This window comes from Arachis stenosperma, chromosome 8 (genome assembly GCF_014773155.1).
Source record: "Arachis stenosperma cultivar V10309 chromosome 8, arast.V10309.gnm1.PFL2, whole genome shotgun sequence".
NCBI classification, from domain to species: Eukaryota; Viridiplantae; Streptophyta; class Magnoliopsida; order Fabales; family Fabaceae; genus Arachis; species Arachis stenosperma.
The window spans coordinates 53,728,900-53,752,584 of NC_080384.1; the positions used below are offsets into that span (position 1 = coordinate 53,728,900).

The 23,685-nt window shown below is 26.3% G+C and overlaps 3 protein-coding genes across 3 annotated transcripts; all 3 read left to right on the forward strand.

The window, feature by feature from the left end:
• The first annotated feature begins 6,175 nt into the window (after positions 1–6,175).
• On the forward strand, positions 6,176–9,675 carry LOC130944838 (cytochrome P450 71A1-like). Its single transcript, XM_057873389.1, has 3 exons — positions 6,176–6,735; positions 7,452–7,928; positions 8,834–9,675. The coding sequence occupies exons 1-3, from the start codon at positions 6,274–6,276 to the stop codon at positions 9,479–9,481; spliced, it is 1,587 nt and encodes a 528-aa protein (XP_057729372.1). The 5' UTR covers positions 6,176–6,273; the 3' UTR covers positions 9,482–9,675.
• A 2,480-nt stretch (positions 9,676–12,155) lies between these two features.
• Positions 12,156–14,939, forward strand: LOC130944767 (phenylacetaldehyde oxime monooxygenase CYP71AN24-like). Its single transcript, XM_057873277.1, has 3 exons — positions 12,156–12,702; positions 13,145–13,579; positions 14,144–14,939. Exons 1-3 carry the CDS (start codon positions 12,193–12,195, stop codon positions 14,765–14,767), a joined length of 1,569 nt encoding a protein of 522 aa, XP_057729260.1. The 5' UTR covers positions 12,156–12,192; the 3' UTR covers positions 14,768–14,939.
• Positions 14,940–19,202: 4,263 nt separating this feature from the next.
• Positions 19,203–22,169, forward strand: LOC130943847 (phenylacetaldehyde oxime monooxygenase CYP71AN24-like). The gene is made up of 3 exons (XM_057871890.1): positions 19,203–19,756; positions 20,102–20,536; positions 21,308–22,169. Exons 1-3 carry the CDS (start codon positions 19,220–19,222, stop codon positions 21,953–21,955), a joined length of 1,620 nt encoding a protein of 539 aa, XP_057727873.1. The 5' UTR covers positions 19,203–19,219; the 3' UTR covers positions 21,956–22,169.
• Positions 22,170–23,685: the final 1,516 nt, after the last annotated feature.

Consider the following 23,685-nt stretch of genomic DNA (forward strand, 5'->3'; position numbering starts at 1 on the left):
CAATGTTTCCCTTTTGTTCTTGATCGACAGGTCAGCTCGCTACTTTTTCACATTTTAGGGTTCAAAAATACGAATTATTTCTCTGTTTTGCTAGATTTTTTGCCAATTCGATTGAAACATGAGAGTGTGTGAATACGTGGATATAAATTTCTTGTGATTTTCGTTGTTATTCACTTGGTACTGGTTTTTAAGCTTTTTTGAATTTGTTATTATTGGAGAAGAGTGAAATTGTGTATTTTGATTTTCTTTTTTTTTCAATGTGATGTGAGGTTTTGGTAGTGTGTTTGTGTTTTAACTTGTAAATACTAAGTGGAGTATGTGAGAATGGTGCAGGAAAGTGGAAAAGTTTTGGTATCACTTATAAACGATGTATTGGATCAGGTAAAGATTGAAGCTTGTAAGCTTGAAGTGTAACATCCTACCATACAAAATCTTATGCTTAAGTCATATAAACATAGATGGTAAGGTATTATGACCTCTAAAAATAAAAAATTTAGTATTTGTAGTAGTGGAAATAACGTTTATAACTAGGAGTCTTTGAAAAAAATGAATAAAACAAAATCGTAAATTGAAAAGCGCAACACTCCGATCGATAACATAACGTAACGGATAAGGGATAAGCTAACGCGAGATTATATATATACAAAGGAGTCCCAAAAACATGAATATCAAAACTCAAGATCCGGTTGCGAAGATAACCGGTCCGAGTATAGAAGTATATACAAACTATAGAAAGCAAGGAACCCAAAGGGGGAAATACAAAACCTGCTCTCCAAAATAACCTCTAAGAGGAAACAATACAGTATGTATTATTTAGTAGAGATAAAAGTATCTAAGAGAAAACATAAAAACAAAAATAGAGTCCCAAGAACCAAGGATCTTCGCTAATCCAGAAGTCTCCAGCATGCTTCGGCGAGAAGCCTCACGTCCTGCATCTGAAAACTACAAAATCTGCATGGGTGAGAACCGGAGATTCTCAGTATGGTAACAGTGCCCACATATCTAACATGTAATGTCCTGGAAAAGCTGAAGGCAATCCTAGAACTTCCAACAGATAAATCAAAGCTTATAAACAGACTAAACCATAAATGGCAACTGACTAAAGATCTTCATTCTAACTATTACTTCCCTTTCCAATTCTTTCAGACCTCCCAACTGCCAGCAGTAATATAATATGGCAAACACAATTATATCAAGCAAGGAGACATACAAATAGGAAACAGATACGGTATTTAGACAATTAGCAAGTAATATGCAGTCAATTAGGCAATTCCAAATAATTCACATAATATACATACTCAGCCATAAATCATTAATAGCTCTGCCGTAATTCGGTAATAACTCAGCCATCCGGCTCATAATTCAATCCATAACCAGCCAATTTATTAACAAATACATATTTGATATATCATACTCAGGATAATTGTGGTAGGTTGTTGATTCACTCCTAACAGTTTTCTAGATATAGGTGTGTAGCAACTCTATTAAAATATCAAATTACCATAGTCCATAGCCATGTATTGCGTCAAATAAAACTTAATTAGCCTTCTCCAAGTCAAGTATCTGAATCAGGATTATTCATAGACATCCAAAATTATGCCAGCTCTTTGAACATTGCATTTCTTTGCCAGGTACTCCATAGACTATAGAATTAATAAAAACTATTTTTATCACTCTCACTCATCTACTCATTCAAACTTTATTGATTAATTTAATTAGATTTGATTAAAAAATTTGTACGTATAATTTTTTTAATATATATATAGTAAAAAATATTATAAAATTATTAAAATTTATTATTTTTTGTCATTAATTAGTCATTAATATTTAAACAAAAATATATAAAATTTTAATATCTGCATATATAAAACTTTGATAATTGAATACTTTTAGATTCAGTTTTCTATCTTTTTTTATTATGCTCATAATTATATTTTTTGTTGTAGAAATTGGATCAAAAGAGTGAAATTCTATCATAACAGAGTTAAGAAATAAGTCTTTTAGAGCGAGCAACAAAGAAGCATAATCTTGCATGATAAAGATTTCATGTATTATATATATATTAAGACGAATTATTGAAAAATGTTATCTTTGATACTTTGTTTTTGGATTATGACTTTTGATTTTCGGAAATCATGTATGAATTAAAAATCTTGTTATGATGTTTGATTTAAGGTTATGCCTTTTGGTTATAATGAGATTTTAAAATTTGAGTTCTAAAAATGTCATTTTAAATAGGTAGTTTCAATCTCATTTTAAAAAGTATAAAATTATCATCATATTTAGGTAAAAACGACAGCTAAAAATTGTCATTTTAAACAAAAACGATGCCATTATATTCTGGTAAAAACTGCGGTTAGAAAATGCCATTTCAAACGGAAAGGATGCCATTAAACCCTGGTAAAAATGACAATTAGAAATGCCATTTTAAACGAAAAAGATGCCATTAAACACAGGTAAAAACGGCGGTTAGAAATGTCATTTTAAACGAAAATGACGCCATTAAATCCAAGTAAAAATGGTGGTTAGAAACCGCCATTTTAAACGAAAATGATGCTATTAAACCTTGGTAAAAACGGCAGTTAACAACTGCCATTTTAAATAACAACAAACCGCCGTTTTATTTGGTTAAAATATCGGTTACTCGTCACAAAACTGCCGTATTATTCACAGATAATTGTGACAGTTTTCTAAAAATCGCTGTAATAATCATAATGGCGCCCAGAATACTGGCGTTTCTTGGAGGCGTCATTTTTTATAATAATGACAATTCAAACCACCTTAATTTCTAAAAAAAAACTACCATTTTAACTTTTTTTTTTAGCGAATTGTCTCTTACTTTAAAAGATACAGAGAGTAATTAGATTAGAATACAAATGATTTTTGAAATTTTGATGGATAAATAAGACTTGTTATTATCAAGTTTTGTGATTATTTTCATCCAAATTTAATTTATCTCTAATACGATTGAAAATTCACTGATAAAAAAACTAAATTGGTATGACAATTATTGATGGAATGAAATTAATGACATTAGTGGTATTCATTAGTATAGAGGTATTCGAATCTTTAAAGATTGATAAGAAAGTAAATGAATACTGTTAAGTATGAAAGAGTTCGGACATTGGATGCCAATTTTTGGACCCGAATTCTTTCATACTTGACAAATAAACTGGGAAATTAATAATATAATAATATAAAAAGAAATAGAGTGAAATCATCAAGGTAAAAACTTTCTAAATAAACACCATTCCCTATTTGCTTTTTGAATTTTGATGGTCTCTCTCGTATTTCAAAATACGTATTAGGTGATGACATGACGTGGTTGTCTATAATGATTTTATATTATTTTTAGCTCCCAATTATTATGGTAAAAAATAAACATTTATTGAAACATGATCTTTATTTTCTTATATTACTTTAGAAATCCTCATGTATCGCGAGTCTGTCAACCTTTTCTAATAATTTTACTAACAAAAATATTATTAAAATCTCATCTGATCCGAATTTAATTATTTTAATGCTGTTTTAATTTATCAATCATACTGTTAATTTTGACTATTGTGTGATTATTAAAGATATAATTATTTATATATTTTTATTTATTAATTTAAATTTTAGAATAATGAGTAATTTTATGATAATATTTATTTATTTTATTGGCAGTATTACTTGATGAGTAAATATTACTATCGTGAATACATGCATGATTGATTCATCCACTAGTGAGGTTTCTTGTCCTTTTTCATATAGGCATAGCACCTCCTAGACTATATCATTCTGCTTAATGAATTGGTAATGTTAGAAAAATAATAACAATGTGTTAATAATCAATAAAATAAAAATTTGACACATCTAAAAATTAAACTTATATATTCAAATTTAAAAATTACACATAAAAAATTATATTAGTTGATTATTGATTGATTTTTGTTATTTCTCCTTACTATACCATTATTTAATATCATACCAGCTGTTCAATAGTATTAATTTTAATTTTAATTTACATACTGTAATGATGTATTATAGAATAAAAAAGCAATTATTAAGAAGCAATAATAATAATAATAATAAATTGTAAACAACAATGAATTAAAACTACTATAAAAAAAAAAAAAAGCTATAGTGTATGTAGTGTTTAATATAATAGACCGACACTTTTGTATAGAAAGCGACAGAATACACCTAATTTAGAATATCATATTCTTTTAATGAAAGTTTTATTTTTCATATATTAATGAAAGAAATTCGATATAATGTAGCGAAACTTTTGTCGTGCAAAAGTAGTATGCAGTGTAGTCAAATGGGATTAGTTAATGTCTTAATAAATAAAACGCAGTAGGGAGCAAATAAAGCAAAGGAAGCTATAGCACTCTGCACTCGAGATAGCTAACTAGGAAAAAGGATAAATATATATATTTAATTAAGGAAAAATCTAAGGGCCAGCAATTTTATTGCATTTTGGTCAGTATGTAACTAGCAGAGAAAGGTAAGTCATTAGATGAAATTTCACATCAATCTCACATTATTAAATCATTATTAATGACTAGTTGATGACTATTAATTATAAATATTACTGACCTCTAGCATTGCTCTTTAACCAATTTTTTTAGATATGTAGATGGCTAATTAAAATTAAATTTTTTTTAACATTTTGAACATTATAAAAATGAAACACAAAAGTAATTAATTTTGTTGAGACATATAAGTTCTTCTTCTGGTAGTCAAAAGAAGAGGATTTATAAATATTTAATTTTAGTTAATAATTTATTTATCTTTATAAAAATAGTCATTTGTTCTTTATTCCGTTTAAAAAAATTAGAGAACTAACTAAAGTGCCAACCAACTCTAACCAATTACAATGTAAATCATAACAAAAAATTCTAATAATACAAAAAAACAGCTCTAAACCTATAGTTAACTCTAAAATTGAAAAAAATAAAATAAAATAATCGCACACTCCATCTTTTTTTTTTATCTTTTACTCTCACTCATATCGTTCATCCTGATGTCTTCCTCTCCCACCACAGTGTCTTTCATCGCGATTCACAGCGCTGCCAATCATCGTAGTGTCCTCCTTCACAATTCGTCACACCTAGCCACTGCAGCGCCCTCCCTCACCACAAGGTCCTCCCTCACACTTCGCAGTGCCACCAATCGTTGTAGCGCCCTTTCCCTCGCGATTCGTCGCATCCAAGACTATCGCAATGCCCTTCCTTGCGATTCGCAGCGCTACCGACCGGTATCGCCGCAACACCCTACCCCTTGCGATTCGTCGCGCCTAGGACCATCTCATTATCCTCTTCCTTGTGATTCATACCGCCGCTGACCACAATAGCATTCTCTCGCAGTGCTTTTCTGTTTTTGTTTTTTTGAATTTTTTTTTCTTTAACTATTTTTTTGGTTGTTTCGTTTCAAATAAATAGATGTTTCTTTTACAGAATTTTTAAATATTTCTTTCCATGATTTTTTATGTGGGTTATTGGATGTGTTAAGTTTTGGGATATTTCATTTTAGGGATGTATTCCTTTTTTGAATTTTTTAACTTTTTTTTCCAAGATTTTTTTTATTAAATGGATGTTTCTTTTTACACAAATGAATGATTTTTTATGTGAATTACTAGATGTTTCTTTTTTAGGTTTTGGAATATTTCTTTTCGAAAGAGAACGCGACAGCACACATTTTTTTAAAAGTTGGCTCAAATTAGTTAATACTCTAGTTGGTTACTTAACAAAATTGTTATTATTTTTATAACCATTGCTTGCTAATATTCATGACCTATTATTTTTTTGAGCAAGATATAAATAGATTAATCTATCAGAAACGTTTCTGATTAATTTTTATGAAATTATTATATAAATATTTACTCAAAATGAATTATTTATTCAAATTCATTGTACATCGAAGAAATGAGAAATCTATACGTTTTTAGAAAGGAAAAAAACTATTAAGTTTTGGATTTTCTCAGTCAATAATTTTTGTCAGAGTGCTTTCAAATCAGAGAACCATGTGATTCACGAAACATAATAAAAAAAAAAACTTATTTTCTTCCCTTTATTTTATTTTTTTAATTCAGCAGTAATAATTGATCTTTATAACTTATAATATAAGTTCCCAACATGGCAACACCGCAAGTTGATCCAATCTTAGCTTGACTCTTGAGCCTTATATATTAATTCAAGAAATCCCAAGATTTTTAAGTACAACTTGTATTGCTATATTTAGATATACACACACAAAAGCAACAACAAAAAAAGGGGAAAAAAAAAAGAAATGTCTCTTGTTCGATCAATTCAAGAGAAATTACAACATCAACCACATTCAATAACCTTATCTACCTTATGTTTCATAATCATAACCATTTTGTGTATTGTTAAGTTTACAAGAAGAAACAACAAGTTCAATAACCTTCCACCATCTCCACCAAAGTTACCAATAATTGGAAACCTTCATCAACTAGGAACACTTCCACACCAATCCTTAAAGGCACTTGCTAACAAATATGGCCCTCTTTTGTTGCTTCAATTAGGGCAAACTCAAGCCCTAGTTGTATCTTCAGCGGAACTTGTTGAAGAAATAGCAAAATCACATGATATTGCTTTCTCCAATAGAGCAAACACTAAAGCTGCAAAGATTTTCTTCTATCAATGCAAGGAGGTTGGTTTTGCACCCTATGGAGAAGAGTGGAGAATGAAAAGGAAGCTATGTGTTCTTGAGCTTCTAAGCACAAATAGGGTAAGAGCTATAATGAACAAATTCTTTATTTTTACTTAGGTTGCCAAAAATATAATAATTTATCTGTTTTTTTTTTAGTTTAAGCTTTTGAAATAAATAACTATAGATATAATATCAGAATTTTTAAAATTAAAAGGTCTATAATTTTAACCTAAGATAAATAAAAAAATATCTGTATAAAATAATAATTCGCATATATTTTTTTATTAATTTAAGTCTTTAGGATAAGTATTTCTATGATATAGTATCAGAATTTTTATAATAAAAAAGTCTGAAAGATAATCTTTTTCTTAATTCTAAAAGAACAATTTTAGCATTTAGACAAAATAAAAAAAATATTTATGCAAAATTTGCTACAAATACTAACCTACAAAAGACTTATGTAAAGAGGCATGTTAGAAATATAATTATTTGTATAATTTATTTTATTCATTTAAATTTTTCAAAAATAACTTTTTGATATAAATATGTGTATTTTTATAGAATGTTTAAAATAAAAAGAGTAAACTTGATTTTATCCTTTTAAATTTTTGAAAAAAAATAATTTTTTGATATACGTATTTGTATCATTATAAAATATTAAAAATAAAAGAAGTAATTAAACAATATAAGAATAAATATTAATTTCTTAACCTCTCATTAAATATTCCTTTGAATATATAAGTATTCTTGGATATACTATATTCAATCTTAATATTTGTATTTTTACAATATAGGTAAGGTCATTTCAACCAATTAGAGAAGATGAAGTATCAATGATGATTAACACTATATGTGAAGCTTGTGCAAAAGGATCTATTGTGAATCTATCTAAGATGATTATTACAACTGCAAACAACATATCTTCACGGTGCATTTTTGGAAGAAGTTTTGATGGTAGAAAAGGCATTGGAGAAGTAGTGAGAAAGATGATGTCACAATTAACAACACTTGGGATTGGAGATTTGTTTCCTTTATTGGATTGGGTTGATGTTCTTACCGGTTTCAACTCAAGATTGAAGGTTACTTTTGCTGAATTAGATGCATTTTTGGAAGAGGTTATTGAAGAGCACAAGAGAAAGAAAAAGGACAAGAATATTATTAATGATCGTTCTTATGATAATAAAGACTTTATTGATATATTTCTTCAACTTCAAGAAAAAAACATGCTTGAATTTGAGCTCACCGGAGATACCATCAGAGGAATCCTTATGGTATGATTTTCAACTCTCTCTTACTTTATCATATCTTATTTAAAGTTTAAAGTATATTTTTTGTGTAAATAATATTTAAGTTTTCTACAAGAATTTAATTTATAAAATTATATATATATATATATATATATATATATATATATATAATTAAAAGTAATTAACTTTTTGTATAAATCATTCAAATATATAAATTTAATTGAGTAATTGTATAAAATATTTTATATTATCAATATATTAAAATTAAATTTTTATTTACACATAAAAAATTTTAAAACATCTTTTTAATTAATTTCTCTCACCTAAACCCCACTCATTGGTTCATTAGAATATTATGCTCTATGTCTTTTTCTCTTTATCATGTGCATGCTTACATGATTGCATTTCTTTTCCACCCAAATAATAAAATTACGGCTAAAATATATTTTTTGTCCCTTAAATTTGATAAAAATTTTAAAAATATCTCTAAATTTTGTTTTGTTTTAATTTTGTTCTATAAATTTTTTATTTGCATCAAATATACACCTGACGGCTAATTTTTCAAAAAATTTAAGACCAATTCAACAACAATTTGGTAAGAACAACCTTCAAAACAAGCAAATCAAGCATAATTTTCATATATTATTGTTAGATTGGTCTTAAAATTTTTGAAAATTTAGCCGTTAAAAGTATATTTGATGCAAATCGAAAATTTTTGGGACAAAATTAAAACAAAATAAAATTTAGGAGTATTTTTGAAACTTTTACCAAATTTCAGAGACAAAAAATATACTTTATCCTAAAATTATTCATCATTCTAAAATTATTTCTTGATTTTTCCAAATTAAATTATATTAAAAGTTTTGAGCATTTATAATATAGACTAATTATTATGATGCATATTAAAAAAAAAAAATCTAAAATTGTAGGACATGTTTGTGGGAGGGAGTGACACAGTTTCAACAACTCTTGAATGGGCCTTTTCCGAACTTGCTAAGAACCCAAAATGCATGAAGAAAGCCCAAGAAGAGGTGAGAAGAATTGTGGATGGAAAATCCAAGATAGAGGAAAATCATCTAAACCAAATGAATTACATGAAATGTGTAATCAAAGAAACCCTAAGATTACATCCACCAGTTCCACTTTTGGTCCCTAGAGAAACATCAACAAGTGTGAAACTCAATGGCTACAACATTCCCAACAAGACAACCGTGTATGTGAATTCATATGCAATTCATAGGGACCCTAAATTATGGGAAAATGCTGAAGAGTTTATTCCTGAAAGATTTGAAGGTAATAATGATGATCAACAAGTTGATTATAAGGTAATTGATTTTCAATTAATCCCATTTGGTATTGGAAGAAGGGGTTGTCCTGGAGTTTCATTTGGGATTGCATCAGCTGAATATTTGATGGCTAATCTTTTATATTGGTTTGATTGGAAGGTTCCTAATAATAATAGTAATGGTGATGATGATTTAGAAATGGACATGAGTGAGTTGAGTGGAATGACAGTCACCAAGAAAGAACCACTTTTTCTTGAGCCAATTCTTTACTCATTTCATTCTAAATCTTGATATGGAGAGTGGACTAGCTACTAGCTAGTATTAATTTAAGAGAAAAAGATAAATAAATTCTTGATTTCTTAATTTAATGATACGTAAGTTTTTGACTAATTAAAAATACAAAAATATTTTTCACGTTTTAAAATACGAGATATTTAAATTTAAAACATATAAGAACAAATAGGTCTTTCGAGATAGACTTATTTAGATGTCTCGTTTTTTAAAAAGTAAATGACGTTTTTGTATTTTTAATTAGTCAAAAACTTATTTGACTTCGAGATAAAAGATTAATGTCTTATTTATCGTTTTCTCTTAATTCAAATATATAAAGTAAAAGAAAAAGAAAATGTTAATCACCTAATATTTTTATCTTGATATATTGTATGGTGTTACTGTTTTCTTTTTTTCTTTCTCATATTGTCTCTGTTGTACTTTTTTTATTTTAAATAATTATAATTATTTTCTTAAATAAATGTTATAATTATAAACAATTAATGTATTTAGGCTCGATCCTAGTTTGATCTTGTGATACGTACCTTGATGAACCTCTAGGAAACATAGTTTAAGTATCATTTTTGTAATTGAAATTTGAACTTTGAAGTCCATTTTCCTGCCATGAATATTGGTCTTGATGAATTTCAAGATAATTTGGAAGCAAATTAAAGTGCATATTGCAAATGCAAAAATGTATGTTATTTAATAGTACAATAATTATAAAAGGCAATTATGTTGTTTATTTATACTAAATAATTTTTTTTAAATATATAAAAAAGTTTATTTATTTATTTTACTAACCTAAAATTACTTCGTTTTAATAATAAAATTTTAAAATTTTATTTTTTGAAGAATTAAATAAACTGATTCGATTCCATTCAAACCATTTAAATTGGATTAAATTTAAAAATAAAATTAAGCTGCTCTAAGCAATAAATAATATATTTTAAATTGGATTAATATTTTTTTAAACTGAAATGTTTGGTAATAAAAAAAAATCAGCAAAAATTAGTCATAAGTCATAACTTGTCTTATTTAACATTCATTAATTATTACGAATTATGACAATTAATAGATATTAAATAAAGTAAATACCGGCTATTTTTTAAAATTGGTCCAAACCGCGCCGCAAATATAGTTTATTATACATCTTTATGAAATATAAGGATAAATTAATTAATAAACATGTATCGTTACCAAATAATGACCTCTCTGATCAAACAAATCTTCCCTAGATTCTCTTGCCCAATTATATTACTAATCTCCCCGGTTATGTTCAGTGTATGACCATGCGCAACCATTACAAAAATTCATTCCCATTGTTAATATTCAATAATATAATAATGTGGTCTTCTCTACAATTAATTAATAAATCTATATTGTCTCTTTCGAATATTTTATTTCATTTCTTTTAAGAGAAATTGTATTATATCCAACATAATTTAATGGTAAAATATTAAGGTTTCTTTCATGCATGTGTTACAAACTTATTAAGAATTGACTTGTTCAGAGTAGTTGAAAAATCACAACAAATATAAGAATAAAGAATTAAAAATATAATTATTTATTCATTTTTCTTATCAATTTAATTTTTTAAAATAAATAATTTTATAACCTAAAATCAGAATTCAAACATAAAAGAAACAGAAGAGCAAAACAAATAAACCTACATAAATTTACCAAATAAAAAAAAGAGACATCCCCAGCTTAACTAAATTTTTACGACAAATAATTTCTTTGCTGAACCTCATGTAACAAATTTAAAATATACAATTCTTTTTATATATAATATTTCTCGTAAAAATATTCATATTTTTCTGCTCTCAAAAGCAGCAAGAATTTAAAATTTCTGTAGTTGCAAAAGTGTTTTTTCCCATGCGCTTCCACCTTCAACTATTAATTGCTAATACTTATGAATTTTAATTTAGTTAACATGTGTCATAAAATTTCATTTGATTAGTGAATACATCTACCTAAAATATAGTTAACATGTGTCATAAAATTCCATTTGCTAATTCTTTATTTTATCTTCTCTCTTATTTGTTTCTATCTCTGTCTTATTTTAGATCTATATTGTTAATTTCGGTCATATTATCGTAGAACTTCCACTATTATGTTTCATCTCCATCTCTATTCTTTCTTTTTTCTGTCCCTTTCTCGACTTTTTTTATTTTTTTAAATAAAATTTTATTTTTTCTTTTTTATTAATCTTTGGTTTTTTTAATATTATTGAATTTTTTGTTGATATTATTATAATTTTTTTATATCTGGATTATTACATTTTGGTTATGAATAGTGGTAGAAGAGAAAAGTAGGTAGTGGTAGATGAAAAGTTTGCATAGTAATAAGGGTAGATGATCAGGGCATTATAGATTTTTTAGAATCTTATGTACTTTATATATTTGTTTTGTCTCACACTATACATCAATCAAACAAAAAACAAAATTATAAAAAATATAAAATTTAAGTTTTAATAGATTTATTATATATTTATTAAAATAAAAAAAAAATTTATACTAATAATAATTTTATTATGTACTTTTAAAATATATATTAGCTAAACTCAATACTTATTATTACATATTACAAGAGGTATTATTAAAATTTTTCGTTGACTTTTTTTTGCTACTGTGTTCTCGTTGACTTGCTTCAAGTGTTCAAGCAATATGGGTGTCTATCTATAAATAAATAAATATATGAGAACTCCAAGAAACCCAAACTAAACAGCAATGAATTTTCTACTAAAACAATTGGCTTATTATTATGAGCCAAATCCAACTCTTTGCTTAACAATTTTTGGGTTCATAAGCATCTTTCTAGTGCTTAAGATCACAAGAAGAAATTACAAGCCAAATAATAATAAAAATCTTCCACCATCACCACCAAAGCTACCCTTCATTGGAAACCTTCATCAATTTGGAACACTGACACACCGATCCTTCCATGAACTCTCAAAGAAGCATGGTCCTCTCATGTTCCTTCAATTGGGACAAACACCAGCCATTGTGGTTTCTTCGGCCGAGGTGGCCGAAGAAATCATCAAGAAACATGATATTGCTTTCTCCAACAAGCCCCAAACAACATCTGGAAAAATCATTCTCTATGGATGTTCTGATGTCGTTTTCGCACCCTATGGTGAAGAGTGGAGACAAAAAAGAAAGATTTGTGTTCTCGAACTTTTAAGTCTCAAAAGGGTGAAGTCCTTCAAATACATTCGTGAAGAAGAGGTTATGGAATTGGTTGGTACCTATGATTTACAAATACTTTTAATATATGTTATTCATGCTTTGGATTTGCATTTATATATTTTTTTTAGTTATTACTTTTTGATAAGATTTTTTTTATTATATATTACTCAGTCTAGAAATTTAATTTTTGCCGAGTATCTTGTATGCTAGGACTAATTATATTTAAAAAAAATTAAGATGAAAAACTAAAATTTAATTTTGTCCATAATAGTTAATATTCTCTACTTATTCAATAACTTTTTATATATTTATTTTTATGTTTGAGATTTAATAATTTATGTATATTTTTATATCAATTTAAATTTTTGTAAAAGTAGTTTTATAATATAGTATTAAAATTTCTATTACAAAAAGATTTAAAATTGGATCTTAATATCTTTGAAAGAAAATTTTTTTAGCATAAAACATATTGTATCTAATACTTGTTATATAGGTTGCTACCATACGTGCAAGGAAAGGATTTTCTATAAATATTAGTGAGTTGATAATTGCAACATCAAACAACATAGTGTCAAGATGTGTTCTTGGACAAAAGTATGATAACCCAAGTGGGAGTAGCAGCTTTGGAGAGCTTGGAAGGAAGATGATGAGAGAATTGGCTGCTTTTAGTGTGGGGGATTTCTTCCCTTTATTGGGTTGGCTTGATTTTCTCACTGGCCAAATACAAGAATTCAAGGCCACTTTTCATGCATTGGACGCTTTCTTTGATAAGGTGATTGAAGAACATAAGAGGAAAATGATGAAGAAAGAGGATGTTAAAAAGGGTCAATTAGACAAGATGGATTTTGTTGATATACTACTCCAAGTTCAAAAAGATGGTGTGCATGACTTTCAACTCACCAATGATAATCTCAAAGCAATCTTAGTGGTTAGTTTCTCTCAATTGTTTCTTTATACAATATAATATATAAATATTAAAATAAATTATATTTTATATATTTAAATTTTGAATTTTATTATAATTTATATATATTTATTTAATTATTATTGAGTTAATAATCATACCAAAAACTCATCGTTAAACCAGTGGTTCAATACCTCAATAACTTGATTGGGTCGCTAAAATTTAAAATTGTCATGAAATCATTTTTCTTAAAAATTTAAGCCGATAGAAAAAGATATATAAATAGTTATGTTTCTAACACACTTATTTATATAAGTGCCTTTTTTGCGTTTGTATAAATTTTTATATAAATTTTTCTTTTTTAATAATTTATGTTATGCTATTTTTTTTTTTGAATTGAAGTTCAACAAAAATTAAACTCTAGACCTTTTAATCATAAAAATTCTGATAAAATATTATAAAATCACTTCTCTTAATAACTAAATAAATAAATAAAAATACATAAATAATTATATCTCTCCTTAAAATTATAAACACTAACTATCAAAACATTAATCAATTATTTTGCCTTTTTGTAATTTCATGAAGGACATGTTTGCTGGAGCGAGTGACACTACTTCAACACTTTTGGAATGGACATTAGCAGAACTGATTAAGAATCCAAACATCATGAAGAAAGTTCAAGAAGAAGTAAGAAAAGTTGTTGGGTGCAAATCAAAAATAGATGAAATTGATGTTAATCAAATGGAGTACCTAAAATGTGTAATAAAAGAGACTTTAAGGTTGCATCCACCAGCTCCTTTCTTAACACCTAGAGAAACCCTAAGTGATGTGAAGCTAAAAGGGTTTGATATTCCATCAAAAACAAGAGTATTTATAAATGCATGGGCAATTCAAAGGGACCCAAAAATTTGGAAGAACCCTGAAGAGTTCATTCCTGAAAGATTTGAGGAAAACCAAGTTGATTTTCTAAGACAAGATTTTCATTATGTCCCCTTTGGTTTTGGAAGGAGAGGATGTGCTGGAATTTCATTTGCACTTGCTTCTACTGAAGTCATTCTTGCTAATCTCCTATATTGGTTTAATTGGAAACTACCTAATAATAGTTTAGGTGTGACTATGCAAGATATTGACATGGGTGAGACTTATGGGCTCACTGTAACCAAGAAAGTGCCACTATATCTTGAACCTACATTATACATTATACAATAAGAGACAAACTTGCCTAGGTAACTAATTAATGTGATATGAATGTTATTAGCAAGTTAATGATTGAAATTAAAGATTGATGAAATATGAAGTGTGTTAGTTTATTGGTGTGCTAGGTTTGGTTTTCTTCTTGTACAAGCATATGTATAATTGATGAGATCATTTTGAGTATTATTTGTGAATTTATTTTGTAGAAATAGCTTTTTTTTTTTAAAAGTAAAGTATATTTTTTGTTTTAATTTTGTTCCTGAAGTTTTTTATTTGCATCAAATATATCTTTGATAGCTAAATTTTTAGAAAGTTTAGCACCAATTTAATAATAATGCATAACAACTATGTCTGATTTAATTTGCTTGTATTAAAGATTATTTTTGTAAAATTATTGTTAAATTAATTCTAATTTTTTTAAAAAATTAGCCATTAAGAATATATTGATGCATGAAGACCATACTTGATATAAATCAATTGTGGGAAGACCAAACACTATATACCAATCAAACAAAAAATAAAAAAAATTATAAAAAAATATAAAATTTAAGTTTTAATATATTTATTAAAATAAAAAAATAAAACTTATACTAATAATAATTTTATCATGTACTTTAATTTTAAGATATATATTAGCTAGACTCAATACTTATTATTACATATATATTAAAATAGGTGTTATTAAAGTTTTTCGTTGACTTTTTTTTGCTATTGTTCTCGTTGACTTGCTTCAAGTGTTCAAGCAATATGGGTGTCTATCTATAACCAATGAAACTAGCAGAGACTTAGTGTGGAACCATCCATTATTGTGGCTGTTACAATATGATCAAGACTTTTTGTTCATTCTTATAGTCTATCTATAAAAATGTCATTATTTCTTACCTTCACAATGATTGTGTATTCTTGCATAACTTTATATGGACAATTTTAAGTCAGTGCTATTCAAGTAATCTAAAACAAAGCTTCAATTTTTGTTGGATATTGACTTCTACAATTTTAAGAAGCAAGTTTTAATTTGTATAGCCTATTTTATCTTTTTTTTTTTCAATTGGTATTTGTGTTCAATTAAGCAAGCTAATTATTTGTATTTCTTTTTGCATCCTATTATGTAATCTTATTTACCGTAGAATTATTCATGGATGCAGATTACATTAATGGTGATGGAAATGATCTTGATTCTAGAATGAATGAATGAATGATGAATATGTTGTATCTTTCAAATAACTCAACAAATCAATTTTTCATGACATATAGTCTAAGGAGTTCTAGTGTTCTATCTTTTGTTGTTATGCTATGCAGCCTTTATCAGGAAAACTATTTGATCAGAAACATTCAACTACTTCTCACCATGGAGAATGAAGTACTTTGTTTCATTCTAAAATAATGTGTTCTTATTTTGTGTCTCACATATACAGAGGTTAGCCGAAGAACGGTTCGTTCGTCGTCATAAGATGATGAACGTACGTTTGAAGAGTGATTATTTTATTGTAGTTGTGATACTAGTTAGTTAATAGACTTTAAATGATGTAATTAGTAATTTGAGAGTATTTTTTACTTATTATTGTTATTGTTTATGATATTGAATTGATGATGAGTTATTTTAATTATTATTTAAGTGTGTTATGTGTTAAGGTGTAGGTTTTTTGTTAATGATTTTTCAATATTTGGTGGCATAGATATAAAAAATTTAGTAAAGAATTAGGATCAGCCATAGAAATGGTTACTAAAATGCTTGGTTGTTAATTAGCGGCCGATTTAGCGACTGAAATGTTGGTTGCTAAAATACAGGTCCCCATTTAACAACTGAATAAGAGACTGAAACGCTGATCGCAAATTAATGACTGATTTAGCGATTGAAATATCGGTCACAAATTAAAGACTGAAATACTGGTTGTAAATTAGTGACCGGTTTAGCAACTAAAAAGTTGGTTGCTATTTAGCGACCGATTTACTCAAAGACTGATTTAGCGACGGAAAATTTGATCACCATTTAGCGACCGATTTTGTTAGCAACCGATTTAGCGATTGATACTCTTTGGTGAGGGTTTGGTGGCTTTGTAAATAAATCGGTTGCTAAATCGGACGCTATTCTAGTAATTTCTTGTAATGTATATTTAAATGGGTAAAGTATGTTTTTTATCCTCGAAATTTATCAAAAATTTTACAAATACCTCCAAGATTTATTTTGTTCTTAAAATTTTTTATTTGCATCAAATATACTCCTAACAACTAAATTTTTAAAAATTTTAGGACCAATCTAGCAATAATACATGACAATTATGTCTGATATACTTGTATTAAAAGTTGTTCTTGTAAAATTATTGTTGACTTAATCCTAAACTTTTTAGAAGATTAGTCGGCAAGAGAATATTTAATACAAATAGAAAATTTTTGAGACAAAATTAAAATAAAATAAAATTTAAGAGTATTTTTGAAATTTCTAACAAATTTTGCACAACGAACAAAAAATATACTTTACCCTATTTGAATTATGTCAAGAAATTATTTTTCTCAAAAACTTAAATTGATAAAAAAATTTCTATGAATAGTTATATCTCTAACACTTCTCTCATATAATTTTTTTTCAGATTTGTATGAATTTTTAAGTAAGTTATCTTTTCTCATTTTATCTTTTTTATCCTGAATTTTTTCTTGTAACAAATATTGAATTCTAAATATTTAAATTATAAAAATTTTAATATTACATTATGAAATTATTATTTTAAAAAATTTAAACTAATTAAAAAAAAGTAAAGTATATTTTTTGTTTTTAAAGTATGGCAAATATTACAAAAATATTTTTAAGTTTTATTTTGTTTTAATTTTGTCTCAAAATTTTTTTATTTGCATCAAATATATTCTTAGTAGCTAATTTAGGACCAATTCGATAACAATTTTGTAAGAACAACCTTTAAAATAAGTAAATCAAACATAATTTTCATACATTATTATTAGACTGATCTTAATTTTTTGAAAATTTAATTGTCAATAGTATATTTAACACAAATCGAAAATTTTTGAGACAAAATTAAAACTTAAAAATATTTTTAAAATTTTTACCAAACTTAAAAAATAAAAAATATACTTTACCCATAAAAAAATTATATAAATAGTTATATCTCAAACAAATCCACCGTCCTCATGAAATACATCAACTTAATGCATTAATGCAATGTTAAATTGAAATTCACGGCCTCATTTTCCACCTGCCTATACTTAATTAGTAGCTTGATTAATTTATGTGTCATTGCTTCTTTATGGATAAGGATTTTCTCATATGATGACAGACATTCACCTCATCAAATCTAGATATATATTTTTTCATTAGTAATAATTTTCACCTTTTTTTAAAAAAACTTTCATGTTTCTAGCTAAGGTAAATAATTTATTATCAATGGTGATATATATATGCATGGGCACACCACATCCGTCCGAAAAAAAAAAAGATAAAAATATAGACATGACGAGGTCATTTCCATTTTTAAATTCGAAAGGATGGCCTAGACGCAACTCTACTTATTTCTTCTTTCTTAGCTTTCCGAGGTTATATATATATACATATAACATTTTTCTATTTTTTTTCACAAAGAAAAATATTTTATTTCATTTCAACGGAACAAGTGGTTCTTATTAATAGGACACGCAAGGATTAAAAATGGTAATAAAAACCAAAGATTAGACAAAACAACATAGTAAGAAAGAAGAAAAATCTAAGTTGAAGGAACTAGTGTTGGTGATGAAGTTTCCATTATTCATACATTTATATATACAGTCAACTACTTTAATACAGATATATATAATTATTCATATATTTTTTATCAATTTAAATTTTTATAAAAGGTAATTTCATAATTTAATATCAATACTTCTATTACCTATATATCTAGAGTTTAATTTTAATATATTGATTTAAAAATAATGAATATATATAAAGCAAATAAAAAAAAGCCTATATACAAAAAAATACATAAATTCTAAAAGAAACTCTTGTATAAGTAAATATATTAAAAATATAATTATTTGTGTATTTTTTTATTAACTTAAATTTTTAGAAGAAGTGATTTTGTAAAATATTTAAAATACTTCTACACTCTTCGCCTCTTGTTTTACCATATGTGTCACTATTTGTACCCTAATTAAAAAATTTAAAACTAAAGGGTCATTTCAAAAACGTTTATTACATTTTTTTATATCTTTAATAAATAATATATATATATATATATATATAAATATTTTATTATTTGTTAAGAATGTTAAGTATATATATTCAACCATTTTTTTAAAATGAAAAATATTATGAAACAAAAGGAATAATAATCATATTAAGTATTTTTTGGCATATTAATTTATGATTTATTATTTTATTATTATAGACACCAAAATGGTGTCTATAAATACTACATTTAGATATCCTATCCATTCATCAAATTTTACACATATTACCAAACAACCAAAAATCAAAGAAGAATGGCTTTTCTACAACTTCAATCAATACTAAAACAATATTCCTCTTATTATTATTATTATGAGCAACATTACTCAACCCTTTACTACTTAGCCATTTTTGGCTTCATAACCATCTTTCTTGTGCTTAATTTCACAATAACAAAAAAAGGACGAAAATCCAATAATCTTCCACCATCACCACCAAAGCTACCATTCATTGGAAACCTTCATCAACTAGGAACATTACCCCACCGTTCCTTCCATGAACTCTCAAAGAAGCATGGCCCTCTCATGTCCCTTCAACTTGGACAAACACCAGCCATTGTTGTTTCTTCGGTTGATGTGGCCAAAGAAATCATCAAAAACCATGATGTTGTTTTCTCCAACAGGCCCCAAACAACATCCGAGAGAATCATTATGTATGGATGCAAGGATGTTGCTTTTGCACCCTATGGTGACGAGTGGAGACAGAAAAGAAAGATTTGTGTTCTTGAGCTTCTAAGCCTTAAAAGGGTGCGATCCTTTCAATCCATTCGTGAAGAGGAGGTTGCCGAATTGGTTAGTAACTATGATGAGATTGCATAAATATAACAAAATACTTTAAAATTATCTACGTACTCAAGTTTTTGCATTTATATTTTTTGAATGAATATATACTATATTTATACCTTTCGTATTTCAATCATTTAAGATTAAAAAAAATTTATCTATATATCATTTTTTTTAAGTATTATATTATCTTTTTTAATCACACATGACTAATTGTCCTATTTTAAGCGGCCACATATGATTGGGTGGTCTGTCTTAATTGACTATCAAATCATATGTGACCGTTCAGAACATGGTATATTTTTAAGAAAAAAAAATTCATATGTTCGTGTATTATTTATTTTATATACATAGGTTGATAGCTTACGTGAAGCATGTGGAAGCAACAAAGAGTCATGTGTGAACCTTAGTGAGTTGATAATTGCAACATCAAACAACATAGTGTCAAGATGTGTTCTTGGACAAAAGTATGATAACCCAAGTGGGAGTAGCAGCTTTGGAGAGCTTGGAAGGAAGATGATGAGAGAATTGGCTGCTTTTAGTGTGGGAGATTTCTTCCCTTTATTGGGTTGGGTTGATTTTCTCACTGGCCAAATACAAGAATTCAAGGCCACTTTTCATGCATTAGATTGTTTCTATGATAAGGTACTTGAAGAACATAGGAGAATGCTTAAGAAAGGAAATGATGATGATAAGAAAGACTTTGTTGATTTACTTCTTCAAGTTCAAGAGGATGGTGTGCATCATGACTTTCACCTCTCCAATGATAATCTCAAAGCAATCCTAATGGTATGATTTTTAAAATTAATTATTCTTACCTACTTAAAAAGTAGAAAGTAACAAAAATATATTTATGTACTATATATAATTAAAATTGGATTAATTTTATGAACTTAAATTTTCAAATATCTTAGTCACATGATTTCAAATAGGTAGCTTTTGTAGCAAGTCAAAGAGAAAGAGATTTAATAATGAAATGAAGAGAAAAGAGATTTTATTGAATATATATATAAATAGGAAGGTAAAATGTATTTTTTTTTCTTGAATTTTTTTTTTTAAATTTTAAAAGTATATTTTTGTTTTGTTTTTGTCCTTAAAGTTTTTTATTTATATCAAATGTATTCCTGACAACTAAATTTTTAAAAAATTTAGGATTAACTTAGCAATAATGCATGATAACTATATTTGGTTTGTTTGTGTTAAAAGTAGTTATTGTCAATTGTTGCTGAATTTGTGTTAAATTTTTTGAAAAATTAGTCGTCATAGATATATTTGGTATAATTCAAAATTGTTTGGGACAAAATTAAAATAAAATAAAATATAAGAATATTTTAAAAAGTTTTAACAAATTTTAAAGACAAAAAAATACTTTATTCAGATTTATAAATATTATATATTCTGGTAGTATAACAACATAATCCTTCAAATTAAATATGAGTATTTATTTTCAAATTTTTATACTTTTATACTATTATAAAATTATTTATTCTAACAAATTAAACTGTTAAATAAAGATATGTTAAGAGATGAAGATAATAAATAATTATATATCTAACACAGGACGTGTTTGCGGGAGGTGGTGACACTACTTCAACACTTTTGGAGTGGACATTTGCAGAACTGATTAAGAATCCAAAGATCATGAAAAAAGTTCAAGAAGAAGTAAGAAATGTTGTTGGGTATAAACAAAAAATAGATGAAAATGATGTGAATCAAATGGAATACATGAAATGTGTGATCAAAGAAATTCTAAGATTGCATCCACCTGCTCCTTTATTAATACCCCGTGAAACCCTAAGTGATGTGAAGCTAAAAGGTTATGATATTCCATCAAAGACAAAGGTATATTTGAATGCATGGACAATTCAAAGGGACCCTGAAATTTGGAACAACCCTGAAGAGTTCATTCCTGAGAGATTTGAGAAAAGTCAAATTGATTTTATGGGTCAACATTTGGAACTTATACCCTTTGGTTTCGGAAGAAGGGGTTGTGCTGGAATTTCATTTGCAATTGCTTCCACTGAACATATTCTTGCTAATCTTCTATATTGGTTTGATTGGAAGCTGCCCAATAATAATAATAATGATGATGATGATGGTGTCACTAAAATGCAAGACATTGATATGTGTGAGATTTATGGGCTCACTGTTTGCAAGAAAGTACCATTGCATCTTCAGCCTAAACTATACAATCATATGGGGAAGTAATTATCTTATCTTAATTTTGACTATTATGTATGGTCAAAATTAAAATACAATAATGTTATTCAGTTGTATTATTGTGGCGCATGTGTGCCTAATAAAGTCTAGGAAATAAACATAGACTAAGCATTACTTAGGCATGATTATTGCAGTTTATTTAATTTAAAACTTGACATATGTTTTCTGTCATGAATATTGTCGCCGAGATAATTTGAAAATAAAGTGCATGTTTTAATTTGGGCTACATATATATATTTGAATTATTTATTCCATACTTTTTTAATTACTATATATATATATATATATATAACCAAAATTATTAACCCAGTTAGTGTAGATGATTTTGACAATCTGTTCAGATCGGATGTGGACTCAAATCACGCGTGTTGGTTAATATAGTAAAAGGGGACTTAGCCACTTTGGCCTCATTTTCTTAGACAACAAATAAGTTCGATTTGTTTATAAGTATGAGATATTAACAAAAAAATATCATTAAAACATCATTAATTTGACGAATAAAGTACATGTTTATGACTATATAAAAGGATATAGAGATATTAACAATAAACTTGACGTATCTTAATAAAAAGATTATAAAAATATTAATTAAAAAATATATCATTTATTTTTTATTTTTTTATTATTTTTATTAATTTTTTATAATTATATATTATATTATTATATATTTTTTAAATTTTTAATAAAAAATAAAAAAAATTAAAATTTTATACATTGTTTTAATTTATTATTAAATAAAATATAAAAATATTAATTTTTGTGTCTCTATGTTTTGTATTTTATTCTCAATGTCTTATCTTATTTTATTCTCATAATCAAACGTAATCATAATTATAATTGTTTTTCATGGTTATATGACTATATAATTTGTCAATAATTTAAACATTATTACAAATTTTTGCTTTAATTTTATAATATCTTTAAAACATTGTTAAAGTTATATAACCCACAGTGAACCCCTAATATATATAAAGAGGAAGTTTTTCCGCCATATAGTAGTTCTCAGTCTTCAATAATTCTATGGTGATATCATTTTTTTAAAAAAATTTATACGATAAAAAATATAATATAAATAATTATATTTTTAATATTTTTTTGAATTTATTTAATTTTATGCTATTTTTTTATTTTTAGTATTCACCAAAAATTAAACTTCGACTTTTCATATATAAAACTTTAATATCAATATATCATGTCATGATAACCAAATATGATTCAAATATAAAACACGTAGTGAGTTTCACGAGGGAATATAAAATATATATATATATATATATATATATATATATATATATATATATATATGTATGTATATATATATATATATATAACATACACCTGATTTGTATGTTATACGTACCAAAGTCGATATAAACATCCAATATTCTATTCACATAATTAACACCCTACTTATTGCTCTTGCCTTTAGTCAGTTTATTTCATTGTTTTGTTTTAATTTAAAGGTTTTTTAGTATAAATTTTAAAGACAATGAGAATCTCGAAACAAATAGAAAATCATACAAGCGTGATTAATTAATACATATAATAAGCTTATCATCATACGTAACCTTCAATTATTCAAACTTTAATTTTTATAATTTAATTATTTTATTTACTCTTATAATTTTACTAAATTTATAATTATATTATTATATTTTAAAATTTTATTATTTTTTTTACGAGATGCTAAAATAACACTTTCTTCTCCTCTATTTTAT

Bases quoted from the DNA above. Each gene is read 5' to 3' on its own strand.
- LOC130944767 (XM_057873277.1), top strand. From the start codon at position 12,193: ATGAATTTTCTACTAAAACAATTGGCTTATTATTATGAGCCAAATCCA. The intron at 12,703-13,144 runs GTTGGTACCTAT...CTTGTTATATAG, and splicing joins AAGAAGAGGTTATGGAATTG to GTTGCTACCATACGTGCAAG. The intron at 13,580-14,143 runs GTTAGTTTCTCT...AATTTCATGAAG, and splicing joins ATCTCAAAGCAATCTTAGTG to GACATGTTTGCTGGAGCGAG.
- LOC130943847 (XM_057871890.1), top strand. From the start codon at position 19,220: ATGGCTTTTCTACAACTTCAATCAATACTAAAACAATATTCCTCTTAT. The intron at 19,757-20,101 runs GTTAGTAACTAT...TTATATACATAG, and splicing joins AAGAGGAGGTTGCCGAATTG to GTTGATAGCTTACGTGAAGC. The intron at 20,537-21,307 runs GTATGATTTTTA...TATCTAACACAG, and splicing joins ATCTCAAAGCAATCCTAATG to GACGTGTTTGCGGGAGGTGG.
- LOC130944838 (XM_057873389.1), top strand. From the start codon at position 6,274: ATGTCTCTTGTTCGATCAATTCAAGAGAAATTACAACATCAACCACAT. The intron at 6,736-7,451 runs GTAAGAGCTATA...TTTACAATATAG, and splicing joins AGCTTCTAAGCACAAATAGG to GTAAGGTCATTTCAACCAAT. The intron at 7,929-8,833 runs GTATGATTTTCA...CTAAAATTGTAG, and splicing joins CCATCAGAGGAATCCTTATG to GACATGTTTGTGGGAGGGAG.